This window comes from Gossypium raimondii, chromosome 1 (assembly GCF_025698545.1).
Source record: "Gossypium raimondii isolate GPD5lz chromosome 1, ASM2569854v1, whole genome shotgun sequence".
Taxonomy (NCBI): Eukaryota; Viridiplantae; Streptophyta; class Magnoliopsida; order Malvales; family Malvaceae; genus Gossypium; species Gossypium raimondii.
This window is the reverse complement of record NC_068565.1, coordinates 43,674,977-43,695,296: the sequence shown is the minus strand read 5'-3', so window position 1 is coordinate 43,695,296 and position 20,320 is coordinate 43,674,977. Positions and strand designations below refer to the sequence as shown.

Here is a 20,320-nt window from a genome sequence, read left to right as displayed (position 1 = left end):
TTCTTTGGCTAACCGTTTAGTATTGAAACAATGTCTATTTGCGTTTCACATGAACAAAGGAGAGCTTTTTAGAGATTAAATTAGTCAATTTATTACTCTTTTTAATGATTTAAAGAATGTCGAGGTTAAGATTGACGATGAAAATCATACTATGCTATTATTGTGCTCTTTGTCCTCTTCATACAGGTCTTTCAGGGAGACCATGATTTATGGCAGAGACAAACTCTCGTTCGAGGATGTGAAGGGTCATTTGTTGAGTAAAGAAAAACTTGACAATGAGTTTGGTTCGGATAGTAAGGAAGATAGGCAAGCTTTCGTTTTGATAGTATCAAAGAAGTAACACAAAATGTGTCGCTATTGTAAGAAGTTAAGTCATGTCAAAAAAAATTATTATAAACTACAAAACAAAAGGACTGCTGAAAGTAACGAGGAAGATGTAGCTGGTGTTAATTTGGCCAACGAAAGCGGTGGTTATTTCTCGTTAGTGTCAATGAGCGATAGCTCCGAATTTACGTCCAAGTGGATCCTAGATTTGGAATGTTCTTTCCACATGTGTCCTAACATAGAATGGTTCTCCACATACAATTCAATTGAAGGTGGAGTTGTGCGCATGGGAAATGATTCATCCATTAAGGTAATCGGTATTGGTATTGCTAAAATTAAGATGCATGATGGGATGATTAGGACACTCTTAGATGCCAATCATGTACTTGATTTATGAAAAAATCTCATCTTATTGAGTATTTTAGACTTGAAAGGTTACAGAATCAACATCGAGTCGAGTGGTATTAAGGAGTCTCGTGGGGCTCTTGTTTTGTTAAAAGGTAAAATGATTGACAGTCTTTATATTCCAGAAGGTTCTATAGTGACTGATGAAACCGAACATCCCTTGTTTGTTATGGAGTTGAAGGCAACTCGTTTGGAGTGGAGGCAACTTGGTCATAGGAGGGAAAAATGTATGACCATTTCGTTGAAGAAAGATTCTTTTTTGGATGCAGGTTTTTGAAAAGTTAGGGCACTATGTTTGTGAAAATTAGACTTGGGTTAGTTTTGATTTGGTAGTGCATAAGTCGAAAGTTAGAAGTCTTCCAGCTTTTAAGCATAGATTCGACTTAATTAATTCCCTGAATAGTTCAAGATAGGCTTGAGGCAGGATTTGGTAAAGATGGTGTTGTGGAAATACGAGTTAAGGTGGAGATTTGTTGAGTATGCCTCACATTTTAGTCAAATTTGAGAGATAATCTCCCAGTTAAACTTTGTTTATTTGTTTAAGTCGAACTCTGATTAGTCTAGATTATTTTATTATTTGACCTACGAATTTAACCTATAAATAGGCTCTTTTACAATCTTAGAAAATGCACCCATTAAAAATTAGAACTCATAACACTTTTGGAGAATTTTGTGTTTACATTGTTTTCGGGTTCATTATTTTCGGGTTTCGGGGTTTTGTTTTTTATCTCCATCTTTTGTACTCTTCGTTCTTTTACCATTATAGTAAAATTATCTTTGCTCGTGGTTTTTTATCCTCTTTGGAGGGGTTTTTCCACGTTAAATTTGTGTGTTCAATTTCTCAATTTCTTATGCTATTTTTACTTGTTCGTTGCTTAATCAAGTCGATCCCCAACACAGTTAATTCAGTTAACCAAGATATTTTGGTTCGGTTAATTTTATTTGAAAAATTTTGGTTTAGTTAACAGTTAAAGGATTATACAGTTCGGTTAATTCAGATAGTGATAGTTCGGTTTGGTTCGGTTAATAACCAAATCGACCGTTTGAACACCCCTAATTTCGCCAAACAATTACCTTTTAACTATTTGTTATTGTAACTTGTTGGTTGTTGTAATGTCAGGTATATAAAAGCATAATCCTTTTTATCCTCTCCTTTTTACCAATACAAAAAAAATTACTTTTAACTTGTTGGTTGTTGCAATGGAATAGAGTGTGATTATGATGATTATTAGATAATAATAGAGTAGAGGGTAATAAGTATTATATAGTTTAATTGATTGAATGATATTACATTGTTTAGTTGATAAAATATCTTAATAAATATAATATATTTTATTTTAATAATTATACCTAAAATTTATTTATAATTACACATAAAATAACATATTATATTTTCTAAAATATCTAATTTCTTTCTCATATTTGAGCTCTCCCTTTTTTTGGCATTTCTTTTTAGTTTTCTCTCTTTTCAATTTTTTTTTCTTAATTCTCTCTTTCTCATTTTCAAGTAATTTTTTTATTCATCTTTTTGTTTCTTCCTCACTTCGTCTATTGCTCCTTTCTTACTCTTTTCTCTTACCTAACCAGCATGAAAGCCCAAAAGTATTCATATTTGCTACTCATGATCTCCCTTTTTTAACATTTAAGCATCTTTCTTTGTCTCTTTCTCTAATATCTAAGCATTCAACCAGATTCAAGAGAAAATTTAGAATTCAGTGTACATTTGTATATCTTAAGGATGGTGACGCCATCTTTAACTGATGATTTACCCATACTAATTTTTTATGGTTGTGTTTATAGAATTTGTGAAAATAATACCTTGTAATTTAGCAATTTGGGAAAGGATATTTTGGAAAGATATTTACTTTTGCTATTTTCTATGAGAGTCAAATAACCATCCTTATGGTTGAGGGCTAAATGCTTATTTCACAACTTCACTAACACCGGAATAAAATTTCACTTAATTAAACAATTGTGTTATAAAAGCATAATGAATGAAAGGAAAATGACTATTCCATTCTCTTCGATCAAACATAACGAAAGTAGCTCTATCAAATTGTGTTATCGAATAAGTATATGTATACAGTGGTGAATCTAGAGGGGGCTAGCATGATCCCCGGCTCCCCCTAAAATGTAAAATTATTATTTAAGCCCTTAATTTTTTTTAAAAATTTTAAATTAATAAAGGTAAAATTCTACTTTGGCTCTTCCCTAAGATTATAAAAATTCGATTTAATCTTTTAAAAGTTATAAAGATATAGACTATAAAAAATTAAAATTTCATTCGACCCCCCTTAAAAATATTCTAGCTTCGCGCTGTATGTATATATATATTCATGTTTACTTGTTGCATTATAAGTTTACAACTTCTAATCGAATTATTCATATATCCGAAATATATTTATAGATTGGAAATTATATTTTAGCCAAAAATAAAATAGTAATATTTAAAATAACATTAAAATAGTCACATTATTCATATATCTGAAATATATTTATAGATTGGAAATTATATTTTTAAAATAGTAACATTAAATCACGTTTTTTTTTTTACAGTAGGTTCTTTTCAAAAGCATTTTTCCTGCAACCTTTCAAAAACATTTCAACTTCGCAATAACAATACCAAACTGGCTCTTAATTTGCACAAATCTACAACTAGAGGGACCGTACTTACAATTTAACCTAAAAATTAAAACAGAACATACCCATTTTCGTCATTAACACATCACAATTATCCATTAAATCTTAAACCATGGAAACTGCATTTCAACGTCGGTCTACCTTCAATAAAATTAAGTGTAACGCCATCAGAGGCTCCACAGAAAGCAAGGGCTTAACAGCAGCTATCACAGTACCCGTATTCTGTTCTGTCAATTATGAGCTTTTAGTAAGCATCTGTTCTTCCCTTACTCGATCCCTGAAGGAACAAATGTTTAAGTTCAACTTCTTTAGTTTCACTATTCCCCTCTTTTTGTGGAGGGAATATATGCATCTTCACAACCCTTTTCCTTTGCATGACTTGTTTCTGTTTCACCATTCTCCAACTTCGATTGCCTAGATTTTTTGTATTAGCTCCCTTTCCTGTACTCCAGTTCAATTTTGCCTGCTATAGTACCTCACTTGCATGTAGACGATGAGCTAGCTCCCAATAGTACAATACCCCTATTAGAGTCCTTTGTTTTCTCAAGAGTCGGCAAGCTCTTAGGTCTTCCATGTTTATGTTTATGAATTTCTCTGACATGGGTAGGTATTAATATTTTCGTAACTTGATTTTTTGCACTCAAAAGTCGTTCTTCTTGTTGTTTCTTTATGTTCTGCCAAGAATCCTAATTTCTGATACTTTTTGTTGAAGTTTCAATTTTTTAGGTGGATTTAATACTTTCCTGGTCTGATCTTAATCTACATTTTTTTGAAGTTATTGATTAGTGATGAAGTGAAGGTAGGGTAATAATGGATACCGAGCTTCAACGGCCTCTCTTTTCGCTTAAGCCGTAGAGGAGAATGTAATAATCAACACCCGTATGCTACAGGTGAACAAAATCCATAGTATCTTTTCTTCACATATGTTGATGGAATAAAAACTTGGGTTATGATTATGGCATTGGTTTATGTTGTACTTAGTATATCTTTGTATTCTTTAAAATGGAGGGTAATTTTTGTAATTGTTACATGTTTTGGTTTATGGATATTGATCATTGGAATCACTTGATAAGATGTAGATATGCAGATTCTGATTGTCTTGATGCAGATGATGGAGGTGGTTTGCTTTCTTCTAGGAGGTTGCCCCAAGAGAATCCCATCAAGATCATGTGGAAGCAAGGCTTTATTCGATTGGTTTTTGTCGCAGGCATTCTATGGCTGTTGGTCATTCTTGTTGGATTACTATTCGTGTTTTTTCTTGCCAATCTTCGTTTTCTTTCTTTCAAGTCTGGTTCCATTCTTCTTTTTGGCCTATGTTCACTTTGGTATATTTGTACATTTATCTTCATTTGGATTTAAGTAATCGGCTTCCTGTTACCTTTTGGATACACACAAGTTAGGAGAATGAACGGAGTTAATACTTTTCTGGTACTTTGATCAAATATTTTAATGGATTCTGATCTAGTTGCCAATGAGTCCAGTGAGCGAACTAGGCTCAGGTTGGTGGTCTTGTATTAGTTCCTAAAACCTGAAAGATGTTAAGCTCCTTCCCTGAGCTAATTTCCTTCCAGCAAGTGGTCATTGTAAAGATCACCGGAATTATGTTCCAGCATTAGCCTATAGTGCACATATATATAATGAATGCAGTTACTTCAACATCTATGTTAAGACATGGTTTGATGAAGTGATGTCCTTTGCATTTGTTAATTAATTAATCTGGTTATACTTGGAAAAAGATTGGTGTGGTCCTTTCCTATATTAGGGAATTTCCTAAAAAGCAATTCAGAAGTTGCTTTGTTTCCTTTCCATGTGCTTCACTAATTCTCGATGTAGTCGTAGGTTACATCCATTCTTGGTGAAAATGTCCTGTGCAATCTAAAATTATGGTCTGCAAATTGTAACCATGTTTCATAATTGGTTTGAGATGATATATTGTTCCTCTTTTATGCACCTATTGGTAACAAAGAGAGCAAGGTATTCATCTCGAAGGACTTGCATGGATTGACTCCAAAAGCAGAACATCGTAAGGTCATGCAAACTCTTCTTTTCCTAAACTCTGATCTCTCTGCTTTTATACTATTAAAATTTATTGTAAATTGATCAAATAGGTTGTCCAATTCCAGTAGCCAGTGACCCTGAGAAAATAGTTATTCCAGATGGAAAAACACCAGATGTAATTGTTAAAGGTTTAACCTATATTGAGGAAGAGGATTTGGTTAACAATGGATCTCATACCTTCCCATTATTTGGAGGTAACCAAAGCTGGCTGCAAAGAGAAAAGAATTTCAAATTAAAGCCTAATATGGAGGTAGAACTTATTTTTTTGCTTTTAATCCCTTGCTCTTATTCATAACTAAAGAAAATAATGGCCTAGATCCCGGGGATAGAAGCAATTCTTTTCCCCTAATTCATTAGGTTCCGTATCATATATGTTGAGGACGAAAATGTCTCACTCTTGCCTCTACCCTTGCCTTTGTTTACCTCTTTTAGATGGCTGAAAATAAAATTAAGTGATTCTCTTTTGTATTAAAATTTTACCTGTTAAGTATGACTCCTATTTCAGTCAAATTTGAGAAATAATCTTTTAATTAAACTCTGTTTATTTGTTTCAATCAAATACTGATTAGTTTAGATTATTTTATTATTATTTGACATATGAATTTAGCCTATAAATAGATTCTTTTACAACCTTATAAAATACACCCATTAGATATTAGAACTTAAAACACATTTAGAGAATTTTGTGTTTACGTTTTGAGGGTTCTTTGTTTTCGGGTTTCTGGGGTTTAGTTTTTATCTCCATCTTTTTGTACTCTTCATTTCTTTTGCCATTATAGTAAAATTATCTTTTCCCATAGTTTTTTATCCTCTTTGGAGGAGTTTTTCCACGTTAAATTTGTGTGTTCAATTTCTTCTGTTATTTTTACTTGTTTCTTGCTTAATCGGGTCAATCTCTAACAAGTGGTATCAGAGCTAGTTTAATTTTTGAAAATTAGCTCATTCAGATATGGCAGCAATAAGGTTTAAAATTGAGAAGTTCGATGGTGAGATAAATTTCAATCTATGGTAAGTTCGGATGATGACAATTCTAGTTCACTCCGATTTTAAAAAGGTTGTTACGGGGAAAAAAACCTGAGAATCTAAATAAAACAGAATGGGAAAAGCTTGATGAAAAGGCTTTGTCTGCAATCCAATTGTGCCTCGCGAATACGGTATTACAGGAGGTATTAATGGAGAAGACCTCATCTGCCTTGTGGAAAAGGTTAGAAACTCTTTATGCAACTAAGTCTCTGGTTAACCGTTTAGTGTTGAAACAACATCTATTTACGTTTCGCATGAACGAAGGTGAGCTTCTTAGAGATCACATCAGTCAATTCATTACTCTTTTAAATGATTTAAAGAACGTTGAGGTTCATATTGATGATGAAGATCAAGCTATGCTATTATTGTGCTCTTTACCCTCTTCATACAAGTATTTCAAGGAGACCCTGATTTATGATAGAGACAAACTCTCGTTTGAAGATGTGAAGGGTCATTTGTTGAGTAGAGACAAACTCGACAATGAGCTTCATTTGGATAGCAAGGCAGATAGGCAAGCTTCTGTTTGGATAGCATCAAAGAAACGTGACAAAAGGTGTCGTTATTGTAAAAAGTTAGGTCACGTCAAAGCAGATTGTTATAAATTGCGAAATAAAAGAGCTGTTGAGAGTAACGAGGAAGATGTAGCTGGTGCTAATTTGGCCGATGAAAGCGGTGATGATTTCTTGTTAGTGTCAACGAGCGATAACTCCAAGCTCACGTCCGAGTGGATCCTAGATTCGGGATGTTCTTTCCACATGTGTCCCAATAGAGAATGGTTCTCTACATACAGTTCGGTTAAAGGTGGAGTTGTCCGCATGAAAAACGATTCATCTAGTAAGGTAATTGGTATTGGTACTGTTAAAATTAGGATACACGATGGGACGATTAGGACACTCTCAGATGTCAGGTATGTACCTGATTTATGAAAGAATCTCATCTCCTTGAGTATTTTAGACTTAAAAGGATGTAGAATCAACATCGAGTCGAGTGGCATTAAAGTATCTCGTGGAGCTCTCATTTTGTTAAAAGGTAAAAGTACTGGCAGTCTTTATATTCTGGAAGGTTCTACAGTGACTGGTGAAATCGAATGTCCCTCATCCGTTATAGAGTCGAAGTCAACTCGTTTGGAGCGGAGGCAATTTGGTCATAGGAGGGAAAAATGTATGACCGTTTCATTGAAGAAAGGTTCTCTTTTGGATGCAGGTTTTGAAAAGTTAGGGCATTGTGTTCGTGAAAATCAGACCCAGGCTAGTTTTTATTTGGCAGTGTACAAGTCGAATGCTAGAAGTCTTCCAGTTTCTAAGCACAAATTCGACTCAGTTAGTTCCCTGCATAGTTCAAGATAGGCTCGTGGCGAGCTTTGGCAAAGATGGCGTTGTAAAAATATGAGTCCACGTGGAGATTTGTTAAGTATGGCTCCTATTTCAGTCAAATTTGAGAAATAATCTTCTAGTTAAACTCTGTTTATTTGTTCAATCAAACAGTGATTAGTTTAGATTATTTTATTATTATTTGACATATGAATTTAGCCTATAAATAGGCTCTTTTACAACCTTAGAAAATACACTCATTAGATATTAGAACTTATAACACATTTAGAGAATTTTGTGTTTACGTTTTGAGAGTTCTTTCTTTTCGGGTTTTCGGGGTTTAGTTTTTATCTCCATCTTTTTGTACTCTTCGTTTCTTTTGCCATTATAGTAAAATTATCTTTACCCGTAGTTTTTTATCCTCTTTGGAGGAATTTTTCCACATTAAATTTGTGTGTTCAATTTCTCAATTTCTTCTGTTATTTTTACTTGTTTCTTGCTTAATCGGGTCAATCTCTAACAGGCACACTGTGGATTTCTGCGAAATGGCGGTGCTAACATGAATCTTGTAGATATTGAATATGTCAAGAAATGTAGGTTTGTGGTTGCATCTGGGACTTTTGATGGATATGATGTACCTCATCAACCATCAAATATAAGTATTCGTTCTAAGAAGCTCTTCTGTTTTCTGGTGGTTGTTGATGAAGTATCTCTCAAGTTTATTAAAAAGAATGTGACCGTCAGGAAAGATAGAGATGAGGGGATGTGGGTAGGCATATGGCAGCTTATCCCATTGAAGCATCTACCTTATGATGAGCCTAGAAGGAAAGGGAAGGTTCCCAAAATTTTAACCCACAGGTTATTCCCTGAAGCACAGTACAGCATATGGATTGATGGTAAAATGGAGCTGATAGTTGATCCATTGCTTATTCTCGAAAGGTATATTTACGTGTTGTTTAATTGTTAAGAACTTTTCCATTTCCATATTGTCTCCCTGTTGATGAATTAGAGGAAAGACAATCTCTTTTAATTTATTAAAGCACGCACCATGGATATAACTATTTATAAATTAGGTAAATTCTCATGTTAATGAATTGTTAAGAACTTTGCAGCTTACATAATTTTCCCTGTGAATGAATTAGAGGAAATGATACAATTACTTTAGGTTTATTATGGCACTCTTTGAAGTTAGTTAATATTCTGTTTGTAGTAATAATTGTGTCTTAAATGCAATAGGTGACCATGTGATCGATGATTGCTGATAGATTGAGTTAAGATTTTTCTTAAAGAATCTTAATTTGCGAGAAGCATGCATTATGATCTTTTGATATAACATAAATTTTACCTGTTTGAAAGGAAGCATTCAACCAATAACCTTTCTGGTTAGGACTTACTGATTTATTTTCTCCCAAGCTATATGAAGTTTGAATTATTATCTTGATGCAGAAGCTGTTAGATTGAATTATTTCTTACTGGCAGATACTTATGGCATGAAAAACATACTTATGCGATTGCTCAGCACAAACATCATAGGAGTATATATGAGGAGGCTGATGCAAACAAACGGAGAAAGCGATATGCCAGACTTCTTATTGATCTGCAGATGAATATATATTACTATGAGGGAATGGAGCCATGGAGTTTGAAGAAAAATACTATTAGTGGTACGAAGGGATACATATTATTCTTACATGAAATCTGAGTTCATAAAGAATGTGTAATATTCTTGTTATTAGTTCTGTCAATGCAAACTAAATATTTCGTCATAACCAAATGCAGACGTGCCTGAGGGAGCCATAATTATAAGGGAACATACTGCTCTGAGTAATTTGTTCAATTGCTTGTGGTTCAACGAGGTCTATCTCTTCACACCAAGAGACCAGCTTAGCTTTGGCTACATTGTTTACAGGTTAAGGGGCTTGTTTAAGTTCTTTATGTTTCAGAATTGCGAGTACAATTCACTATTTGTCTTGCACCTGCATACTCGAGAGCATTCTTCTAAAGTAGAGTGGATTAAAAGTTTGAGCGAATTTAAGGGAAATGGTAGTAGCATGAAAGAGAGTCGAGGCGGATTTGGCTTGTGGACTCCCTATCCAAAGAATCTTGATTCCGTTATCCTCCCACCAGTGGTAAGAACATCAAAAGCAGGCTGATGTTTCTCATTAGCTAGTTATTCTTAATCATCTTTCGAATTTGAAACAATTATCGAATGAGTTCTTTTATGGATCCATCCCTGCTTAACATGGATGCTCTTGTAAACTACTGTATATAGTAGATGGAAAACAAAGAAAGTTGCATCCTGAATATGATTTGTCTCGAAGTTAGCTGTTACTGTTTCAGCCTTGCATTTTCTCCAAACCCATAGGTGCATTCATAATTTCATATATACAATATTTATATTAGGTTTACCTAGGAAAATAATCAGTTGGCTGATAATCTGTTTTAAGCCTTGTATTTAAGTTCCTAAGTGCTTGAATGTGAGGCTCATCTTCCTCGACAGGAAGTACAATGGAAAAACCATGCTTATTAGTGGCCATATTGCATTATGAAAAAATTAACTCGGGTCCAAATTAATTTAAACTTGAAATAATTTAAATTAAAATTAAAAATGATCTAAACTCAAAACAAAGTAATTTAAAAATCTTAAAATTTATATTCTGGAGTTAAATTGATCCACATTAAAATCAAATCAACTCACAGACCATTTAGTCACAGGCAAACATGTTTCCTGTCCATCTTATTCCTTTATACCATAACAAGTAACTTGCTGACGTCTACACAGTGCACTCTTCTTTATTCTAATTTTACATTGATTTCATTACTTTTTTTTGTCTTAAGTGATATTGAAATTATTAATTTTATTTCATTTAAAAATACCACATCCAACAAAAATATAGTTTGAAGAAGTATTAAAATTACAATAAAATGAAAAGAAATTGTAACTAGAGCATCTCAAATATTATTATAATAAATGGATGATATCATTGAATTAGTATAGCTAGAGCATCTTAATTATTTGCTTCAATTACGACTTTCAAACTCTTTTTAATTTTCTAGTTTTAAATATAATTATCTATAAATTTAAAGTTTTCTTAATAATTAAACATTCTCGTCGAAATTAGATTGGTTTACTCTAAGCCTCAAAATCTACAAGTTTTAGACAATTTGTTCAAAAATGAGTTTGAACAAAATATAAATATGTTTAAAAATAGGCTCATCTCAAGCTTGAATATTCAAAACTTGAGTTCGATTCATTCTGTTTTTAATTTTGTAATATGCTATGTTATGTAATTTATAAGCAAAAAATATATTAAATCTATAGTAATATATAATACTATAATGTAAATATTAAAAAATATTAAGTGGTCTATGTTAAAAATTTAATAAATGAATAAAAATTAAATTATTAAATTAAAAATAATATAAAAATTTAAAAAATAAGAAATAATATGAGCAAATCTAAAATGGGCTTGGGTTAACTATTTGTAAATATAGATGGGTTTAAGTAAAATTTTAAGCCCATATTTCGAGTTAAGTCAAGCTTAAATTAGCATAAAAATGTGCTATTTTCATGCTTAAACTCAGTCCAAACCCGAATTGAGACAACCTATGAACATCTCTAGTCCAAACTATAATAATCAGTAGTAGCCTATATGTATAATTTTGTTTTTATCAAATTTTGTTTGTGTTTTGGTGTATTTCAACTAATATTGACTTCTACAGACTAGCATCAAGGGATACGAAATTTTAATAATTTAAACTAATTTTTAATATTTTTATCTTAATTGTTTTTATAATTAAATTTAAAAATGAGATAGGATCATTTAACTAATTTATTCAACTTAATTACTAATTTAAAATTTATATTTGCATATATAATACTCCCAGTTACTATTACATTGGCCTTATATTTTGTTGTCCAAAAAATATCAAGTCCTTGCTATTTTTCTTCTTCCGAAATGGCTGCACACACACTCTCCGTCCGGCCTGACCGTCTAACTCCCGGCTCCCCTATTCCCAGACCGCCGGTGCGCCTCCCTAACCAAACCCACCCTTCTTTAAAACCCGCTAAAACCGAGCCCTGGAGAGCCGCCGCAATCCTCCATACGCGACGACCATTAGCCGCTCGTGCCGGTTCACGAGCTGATGACTCCGCTCCGTTCGAGATGTCTGTTGAGAACGCGCTCAACCTCCTTGGAGTCTCCGAAAGTGCTTCTTTTGATGATATTCTTCGCGCCAAGAATTCGATTGTTGCCTCTATTAAGGATAACCAAGAAGCCATCGCTCAGGTTGATTCATTGCCTTCCTTTTTTTCACATCGAAAATTTTTAAGATTTGGGTCAGAAGTGTTTAAATTTTGGTCAAAATATTGATAATTTTGCTTCTGAGTATTGAACTTATTCATATGTATTATTTTTCTTTCTTTTGTCATTCACTTAAAGTTTGATGTTTTGGATGGTGAGCTTTTAGATATTAATGAATCTATTTATAGAAAATTTTTGAGATTTGTCTCTTTGGTATTGCAGGGGCTTATTGAATGTTTCCTTAATAACTTGTTATCTTTTGTCATCTGCTATGTGAGCTTTATAAATCAACAAAATTCTGACATGTATTTATGTTTTCAATAGGAGTTTCAGTTTTTTACTTAGTGTGCATTGCTTGGATTTTGAATTGTTCTTTATAGAGCACTTTTCCAACCAGAGAGAGAGAGAGAGAGAGAGAGAGAGGGAGTTTTCTGTATAGCATGTGATTTTTCCCATTTGTTATATATATATTTAGGATGGTGTCTGGTGGAACATTTCCCATTTTTTAGATTAAACAAATATTATATCGTTGTAACAAAGTGGTCCTATGATGCTTATGGTGGTTCATCTATGCATGTTTTTCTCACTTAACTGATAAGCTTGTTTTTTTTTCTTTTGGATGAATGTGAATTGTATATTTTCTATTTTATTACATCTATTCTTTTGTCCGGTGAGGATATTGACTCCTGTATGGTTCTCTATAGTTTTGCTTTCTTAATACTTTGATTTGTGTTTTAGGTTGAGGCTGCATATGACATGTTGCTTATGAGGAGCTTAACACAACGACGAGCTGGAAAAGTTGTAGACAGAAGCATTAGATTTGCGGATGTTAAACCTGTTAATCCTCTTGGAGTGAGATCAATGCCTCAGTGGGTGCAAACGACTACGAAGAGTTTACCTGTTTCAGTTGAAACACCATCTACAGGTGATTTGGGCTTACAAGCTGGAGTATATGGAGCTCTTATGGTCCTGACTTATGTGAATGAAACTTCTACATCCTCTGCAATTCCTTATGCTGGACCTGATGTTGTTGGGCTTATCTTAGCAAGTAGCTTCGGAGCTTCCTTGTATTTCATGACCAGAAGGAACTTGAAGTTAGGTAATGTGGCTTCTTGCATATATAATAGAACTTTAGTTTTATGTTATTTTCTCAAATATGAAAGTTCAGTTGCTATTCAGATTGTTTTTCTTCTTAAATGGAGAAGGAAAGACGAGGGAGCAAGAGAGAAGAGCAGAAACATTGTATATGATGGCAAAATGTATATATCATGCTGGCAATTTACTATAGTTCAAGCCACATTAGTTATTACTTTAATAGTATTTATTTGTATCCAGCTGTCTTATGGTATTGCTTATGAAATTTTATTTCTAGAAATTCCCTGAATTCCCCTTATCAATCATAGAAGAAGGTTTCTCATGGTTATAGGATCGTAGTGAATTTTTAGAAATTTTGATTAATTTCTCTCTATGAGAACGTTGACATTTTTCCCCAATTAGAGATGAAGCTTTGCTATTGAAGTCCTTTAAAGCAAAAGGAAGTTGGCACCTTTGGGATTTTATGACCCTTTCTTCCAATATATTAGATTGCCACTGCATACTTGTGTGAGTTCCGAATTTGTTTAAACTTCAGTTTGGAAAAAAATATATCATTTTTCCCTTATGCAGGTAAGGCTACATTAATAACTATAGGGGGGCTTGTTGCTGGTGCAGTGGTGGGATCAGCCGTTGAAAACTGGTTGCAGGTAGACATAGTCCCATTTCTTGGAATACACTCTCCAGCTACTGTAGTTGGTGAAATTATACTCTTCTCTCAATTCTTGGTTTCTCTCTATCTACGGTAGGAATAAGTTGGATGTTTTTGTTATTTAAATTGTAAAACCTGTAACTATTCATTTTCATGATCATAATCAAGTCTGCTAGGATGTGTATCATTAGATGTTGTACAAAATTACAGTTAGAAGATAATGAAACTCCAATCCTTCTGAAAACCCGATATTATGTTTGAACGAGTATCTTTTGTTTGATGGGTTGGCTCCATTACTTTCATGCATTCCTACTGAAGTGATCGGTTTTCTATAAGTAGCTGTTAGTGCTAATGCATGGTACCTGTGAGCCCTCACTTTCTTTTTGCATCCAAGCAATGTGGAATAAAACCCAAAAGACAACTTTTACTGAAAAGGTGGATAGTGAAATGATGAAGACAACTCTTCTACTTGTGTGTCGGGCCTGGTCTGCCTCAAGGGAAACCTATTCTGTTTGTGTCTTGGGTGCTTTTCTGTCCTTGGTAATTTCAAATAATACTGCTGCAATGACTATTCATAGAGCAGTAATCTACCATTTCTAGAAGGGTTAATATTTAAATTTGATTTGTTGAATTTCATATACCTTGGCACTTGGTCTTTACTTGGTAGAGTGGAAAGAAAATTGGAAAAGTAAAAAACTAAAATTGTAAAAAAAAATTAAAATTTTCTTTTTCTTTTCTTTTGGCGTGTTTGGTAAAAAGTTCAAAAATCGAAAGAAAAAATAAACTATTCATTTATTGTTCAATAAAGTTGAAAATGAAAGAAAAAAATGAAGTTTGAACTAATTTAATCTTCTCATTTCTTATTATCTGAATTTGGAATAATTTATTTTATATATTTTTCATGGATTTTTTAATCACACTCAAAATTTATATGATATTTTTGTAGCTTTTGCACATCGTATTTGTCAAACAAGCTAGCTAAATAAAATATCATCGTTATAAATCATTTTATATATTACTCCTTTCTACCATTTCTGGAACAACGCATTTTGGTTACAAGAAACCAATAGAATTTATGAACAGAGTTGTCCCAAACCAAATTGTTATCGTGTTTAAGATGCAAAACCTGCTGAAACTGTCTTTAAGTGTATTCAAAGATGCTAAAGTTTCTTATGGTTATTTAAATGCAACAGTTGAGGTCACAATCTACCCAAGAAACAGAAGGATGATACTGATAATTTTGAAGTTCTTGCAAAGATATTTTCATCAACAGCCATTAGACATGTGATAATAAACAATCAGCTATTCATCAGAACGAAAACATGGAAAACATAACTAAATTTGCCTAGGCAAGCTGCATCAACATGATGTAATAATATACAAGTGGAACTACATCAAAACCATCAACCTAAGATTCTCAAATCTCTTTAGCTTTTTTATGTCATCTGCTACTATTTTCCTCAACCTGGGAGCTGCCTTCTATATACGACACATTCCCCATTTTTTCACTTAGTGTCACAATGTCATTGTATATTTTCATAGAAGCCTTGGAGAATTCAATTAAGGACTCGAAAACAGTTGAAAATCCAGTCTGCAATCCATTTAATGTGATTCTTTGTGTTTCTTGCATGTGATTGTGGTGTTTCTCTCTTTCCACATCTAACCTCTTCCTCATCATCTCCAACTGATCTTTCTTCTCCGTTAGATATTCATTCTGCTGTTCTGTCTCCATCTCAGATTTATATTCCGTTAGCTTGGACTCCAAGAACCTGGTTTCTGCCTTCTGGAAGGCCATAGTCCTTCTATCAAGTTCTTTAGCCATACCATCAACTTTCCTCTTTTGTTGCTGTTCTTCCCCTTGCTGAACCCACAGTGCCTTTACATCTTTAGAAAAGCTTTTCAGTGAAAAGGTGACAGCCTTATCTGGTAACTCATCCATGGAAGTTAACCAGTTATAACATATAACAAGAAGTGGAGGCCCATTAGCTCCATATGGTGCACCAGAGCTCCTTCCTCTTGAATAAAATTCAACTTCAGGAACCAAGAACTTAGTTAGCCAACCATGAAGAGCCTGAATGTATGCTCTTTGAGCTGCAACATACTCTGTAAAGCAAGCACGCCAGTTTTGAAGCTCGGCTTCAAGTTGAAGCGTAGCAAGCCGGTGGGAATCGTTGCAGAATTTTCCATACAAAGGACAAGCAAAAGTTTTCACTTCAGAAAGGATTTTGTTTTGGGTTTCATGAGATTCAAGCATAACTTTCCAGGTTCGGGTTAGGCTGCAACAAAGGAAAAGTAGAATCAGAAACCCCAAGTTTGGATGAAAATTGAAGACACAGTCTTGTCTGGTTCTTTTTTGAAGATTCTTTTACCTACCCTTTTAACAGTTCAATAATTTGAGGCAATAGTTCTTCATCTCTTAAATTCTGAATTCTCTTTGAGATTGATTCGGCACTTCGAATCGCAATCAAGATTCTGGCATACAAATCCTTTACTGCAGCTCTGGTTTTATCCATTGTAAGCTCATCATATCCCTTCACATCCTGGTTTCTCAGTCGAGAGCATTTTCTCTCATATATTTTCCTTGTACTATCACCAGCCTGTAAAGTAAGTTAACAAATCAGAGTTTTATCCGAAGCAGAATTCATGCCATACATGCAAATGCAGAACTCTCGTAACTATGTTCTGATACGTGTCAAACATAAGTGTCGAATACGAGCTACATACAGTCCACTATTATGAACTCAAAAAGAAGCCGCCAAAGTTATTACTACTTCACACACTATACAAACCCTGAAATCTTTGTAGGAATAAATCATTAAGTTTGCAGAAAAATAAAGATTAATTGTTAGTATTTTTGTTTACCTTAACCTCTTCATAGAGCTTCTTTTCCCATGCATAAAGTCTTTCTAGTGTTAAGGAATGACTTCCTGAATCCATTCCCCCATACTGATCAAAAAGATCGTTCTTATATTCAGTCCATGCTGAAGAACTTTTAGAACTTGAAGCCACAAGACTCTTACATGATTGAGGCTTCGACAAAGTGGATCGATGCCATGTGATAGCTTGGATGAGTTTGGTTGAGTTCTCTGCAATAAAATTAGCAGAGTCTAATGATTACTAGATATTGATATGGACATTAAGACGATCCAAATTTAGCTTTATACTTGGTGGCAAGCATGGGATACGACTTACGAGTATGTTTTAACTTTTCTAAGTCTTTCCACGTATTTATCCGAATATGTGCTAGGCAAGGTAATAACTAAATGTTAGAGCCACATGAGCAAATGCAGGGTTTAACGGCTCAAAGATTTCCAGATTTTATAAACAAAAACAAATCATTGCAAGGCTTTTTATTTAACATCATGCTGGAGAGAATGAAAAAGAAACATAAATGGTGAGATAGCAAACACCCAAAGAAACTAAGACTCATGCAAAGCTAACCTGAGATACATACCCCTCTCCCTTTTTTTTTTCCTCATTTCTGGAAAAATACTTATAAAATGGAGGTCAGCCCACAAGTTTCAAGCAGAAGATAACTTCAAATGGAAACTTAACAGTTTTTCTGGAATAAGAGGAAAGGCTACCTCAACAGAGTAAAAGTTGAGTGAAGGGGAAAAAAAAAACCCACCTTTAATACCCTCCAGACCAGACTGTAAATGAACCATATTAGCCTCCAACATTCTTGAAACATCTTTGCCAGAATCATAAGCCCTAATGAAATAATCCTCAATATCTTTCAAGGCTTCTAAAAGTTCCCTTCCTTTTTCTGGGCTATCAATCACTGTTAGCCCTTTCTGTTCTCCTTGGCTCACATGAGTCTCTTCCTTTACTTTCAACAAGCCACTTTCACTCTCCTCCTGTTCCCTCTTAGTATCTTTTTCTTCAACAAGGACAACTTTTTTCTCTTCCTCTTTGGTATCTCCTTCCTCTTCTAGCTCTGGTATCCCTTCCTGTTCCCTCACCGCTCTTAAATCATCATCAGAACACCTGTTGTATCCACTTATAATCTCTGGTCTAACAACATCAAATGGATTAAAGAAGTCCCAGCCAAAATCTCTTTGTGGTGATGGCATTGGTGGCGGCATTTGCATATAAAAGTACCCACAAGGTGGTGGTGGTTGGTGTTGGTGTTGGTGTTGGTGTTGGTGTTGTTGTTTCTGCTGCTGCTGCTGCTCTTCTCTTACAACCTCTGGTTCAGTCTCTTCATCTGAAATATCTGAGCTTGTTGAAGAACCACATGACTCACAAGCAATAGCTTCATGGGTGGACTCAGAAGGTCTTTGTTGAAGCAACATTGGGTTGGTTATCACATTTTGATCAGTGGCTGGTGGTGTAGGTGGACAAGGTGGAGGAAAAGTGATGAGAAAAGGTGAAGGAGGTGATGAATGACGAGCTACAAAGAGCTTAATGGCAGCTGACACTGCATAAAGAGCTTGACAGTACCTAAAATGTGCTTCTGCAAGTGCATATCTTCTATCTACTGCTAACTTTATAAGTCGTTTCCTTTCTCTACAAATTGACACAACTTCTTCTTCTTCCTCCAGTTTAGAAGCAACACAACCCATTTCTCTTTGCTAAAGCCTGGAGAGTGTTTTTTTCCTTTCCTTTTTGTTTTTCTGGTTACAATAGGCGTAGAAGCTACTAACTTTTGAATATATGGGGATAGGGTAAAGTAAGATGATCTTTTGGAGGAATCTAAGTGTTCTTTTCTTAAAAGAAGGAAGAGGTGGGGTTGCAACAAATGGAAGAAAGAATGAGCTAAATTTTACAAGGGTTTGGGACAAGGCAAAAGAAGGAAAATGTAGCTTTATGAGAAGTTTTAGAACCATTTCATCTCTTGATTTAAAAAGAAAGAAAGATAGTTTTCTTCTTGAAATCTTCTAGCCTGCTAGCCCCTGCAAAGTATAAGATTTTAAATATAATGCCCTTGCTAAGATTAGTTACTTATTCGGACACTTAAAACATATTTAGTTTTGGATAATAGATAACTATGATGAAAGAGTGAGATTAACTGATAAGAGAAATGGCAAGTGACACAGTAAATGACAGAGTTAAAGGGCAAGAAAGAGATTAGAGATATTAAGGTAAAGTAAAGAAGGTAGGGGCTCGAGAAGGAGAGAGAAATCATTTTTTGTTTAATTATTTGGACACTATAAAATTGGTGTAAAACAACGGCAATCAGACTCTATTTATCTTTTTTAGTGCAATAAAAACACTAAAAAAATGTATATTATTTTTCTGAGAAAATTTAGCACAGGTTTTCTTATAAGCAGACAGTGTCCACCCCATTGGGCAGTCTGGTGAGTAAAAAGAAGAGTCAACTGTACTCTAGTTAAAGGATGGTGACCACACCACTGCAAACACCCCAGAGAAAGGAAAGAGAGTTGTCTTTTGCTTGGAAGTATGTAATATATTTTGTATTATATTATGCTTATGTTGAGCTTAAATTACTTTTGTAGTGTATTCAGATTATACAATCTCTCTAATATCATTAGGTTAATTGTATTACTTGTTTAAATTCTTTAATGAGTTGTTAAGTGGGGGAAATTACAAAAGCAGAAAGGTTTAAGCTTGAATGTCATTGTCTTTACTAATATGGATAAATCTGTTATCTTCGAAGATTTTTAGACTGCCTTTCCCTTTCTTTGACTGAGATTATATTTGGCAATAGGTGAATAGCATTATATTTTTGCAAGGATTTGGAATTCTGAGTGGTGATGTTTAGAAAAAGAAGGTTCTTGTTTGGTCCATAAATGAATTATATGATATGCCAGAAACTACTGACAATTCCACATGAAGTTGCAGGTTATAATTAGCCGGTGTTTTACAATGTGGCATCAGCTTCACTCTACTGTTTTCCCTTTTTTGTGAAAGGAAAACAAATCCTCATATGTTTGCAAATATCCAAGTTTAAGTTTGAGAATTAATGTACTTAACAAAATATTATTCATAAGATTCTTGGGTTTCAGTACAGAGGACAATGCTGAAAATTCAGCTGAGAAAATGCACCCCAAGGATCATGGGGAAAGGCCTCAAAAGTCCTCTAGAGATAAAAGAATCAAATCTCAATATTCCATTTCAAGTCAAAGTATTAGTAGTTTGCGCAATCCTAACACACAAACTCTATATGTAACTCACTTTTAGTCTGTGTTTGTCACCCACTGCAATTGCCAAATTACAGGTGTTTAGTTTACATGAAACCTTAGTTGAGGAGCAGTTGCAAATGCAAAGGGGTTTGTGTTAGTGGTGTTTTGGTGGGTTTTGGCTTTGTTTATTGTTTGATGCTGAAGATGAAGGCTCAATGGCTTTGAGAATGGAGCCATAGTGTAGGGTTGGAAGGACTAATAAATAATGTGAAGGGGCTATTTGGTGTGGGTTTAGCGAGAAAATGGCTTGACACAATCTGACAAATGTTGAGGGAAAAAAGCCACTATTCCTCACCTCGGGAATTGCCTACTTCCTCCATTTTCAATACCCCAAGTTTGGTTTGCCCCAAAAATATTGTATTCTCC

General features: G+C 34.2%; 3 protein-coding genes across 14 annotated transcripts; 2 read left to right on the top strand and 1 right to left on the bottom strand.

Moving 5' to 3' along the window:
* Nucleotides 1-3,471: 3,471 nt before the first annotated feature.
* Nucleotides 3,472-10,091, top strand: LOC105787050 (probable hexosyltransferase MUCI70). Of its 12 annotated transcripts, none has more exons than XM_052634107.1 (7): nucleotides 3,511-3,616; nucleotides 4,145-4,259; nucleotides 4,478-5,397; nucleotides 5,478-5,677; nucleotides 8,284-8,699; nucleotides 9,240-9,424; nucleotides 9,540-10,091. In XM_052634107.1, the coding sequence occupies exons 4-7, from the start codon at nucleotides 5,672-5,674 to the stop codon at nucleotides 9,911-9,913; spliced, it is 981 nt and encodes a 326-aa protein (XP_052490067.1). In that variant the 5' UTR covers nucleotides 3,511-3,616; nucleotides 4,145-4,259; nucleotides 4,478-5,397; nucleotides 5,478-5,671; the 3' UTR covers nucleotides 9,914-10,091. The 12 variants fall into 12 exon arrangements, with proteins under 12 accessions (XP_052490054.1, XP_052490067.1, XP_052490062.1 ...); XM_052634113.1 differs by lacking the exon at nucleotides 3,511-3,616 and adding an exon at nucleotides 3,627-3,972 and having other exon boundaries at nucleotides 4,156-4,259; XM_052634104.1 differs by lacking the exon at nucleotides 3,511-3,616 and adding an exon at nucleotides 3,627-3,972.
* Nucleotides 10,092-11,664: 1,573 nt separating this feature from the next.
* LOC105785938 (protein CHAPERONE-LIKE PROTEIN OF POR1, chloroplastic) lies at nucleotides 11,665-14,052 on the top strand. Its single transcript, XM_012612147.2, has 3 exons — nucleotides 11,665-12,049; nucleotides 12,803-13,163; nucleotides 13,730-14,052. The coding sequence occupies exons 1-3, from the start codon at nucleotides 11,720-11,722 to the stop codon at nucleotides 13,903-13,905; spliced, it is 867 nt and encodes a 288-aa protein (XP_012467601.1). The 5' UTR covers nucleotides 11,665-11,719; the 3' UTR covers nucleotides 13,906-14,052.
* Nucleotides 14,053-15,015: 963 nt separating this feature from the next.
* On the bottom strand, nucleotides 15,016-18,946 carry LOC105785937 (protein ALTERED PHOSPHATE STARVATION RESPONSE 1). The gene is made up of 4 exons (XM_012612145.2): nucleotides 17,437-18,946; nucleotides 16,671-16,894; nucleotides 16,182-16,405; nucleotides 15,016-16,084 (listed from the first exon to the last, which is right to left on the bottom strand). The coding sequence occupies exons 1-4, from the start codon at nucleotides 18,371-18,373 to the stop codon at nucleotides 15,250-15,252; spliced, it is 2,220 nt and encodes a 739-aa protein (XP_012467599.1). The 5' UTR covers nucleotides 18,374-18,946; the 3' UTR covers nucleotides 15,016-15,249.
* Nucleotides 18,947-20,320: the final 1,374 nt, after the last annotated feature.

Coding starts and splice junctions, on each gene's coding strand:
- LOC105785938 (XM_012612147.2), top strand. CDS start 11,720: ATGGCTGCACACACACTCTCCGTCCGGCCTGACCGTCTAACTCCCGGC. Junction 12,050..12,802: donor ACCAAGAAGCCATCGCTCAG/GTTGATTCATTG, acceptor TTTGTGTTTTAG/GTTGAGGCTGCATATGACAT. Junction 13,164..13,729: donor CAGAAGGAACTTGAAGTTAG/GTAATGTGGCTT, acceptor TCCCTTATGCAG/GTAAGGCTACATTAATAACT.
- LOC105785937 (XM_012612145.2), bottom strand. CDS start 18,373: ATGGGTTGTGTTGCTTCTAAACTGGAGGAAGAAGAAGAAGTTGTGTCA. Junction 16,406..16,670: donor AGCTCTATGAAGAGGTTAAG/GTAAACAAAAAT, acceptor CTTACTTTACAG/GCTGGTGATAGTACAAGGAA. Junction 16,085..16,181: donor ATTATTGAACTGTTAAAAGG/GTAGGTAAAAGA, acceptor CCTTTGTTGCAG/CCTAACCCGAACCTGGAAAG.
- LOC105787050 (XM_052634094.1), top strand. Junction 8,700..9,239: donor CCATTGCTTATTCTCGAAAG/GTATATTTACGT, acceptor TCTTACTGGCAG/ATACTTATGGCATGAAAAAC. Junction 9,425..9,539: donor GAAGAAAAATACTATTAGTG/GTACGAAGGGAT, acceptor AACCAAATGCAG/ACGTGCCTGAGGGAGCCATA.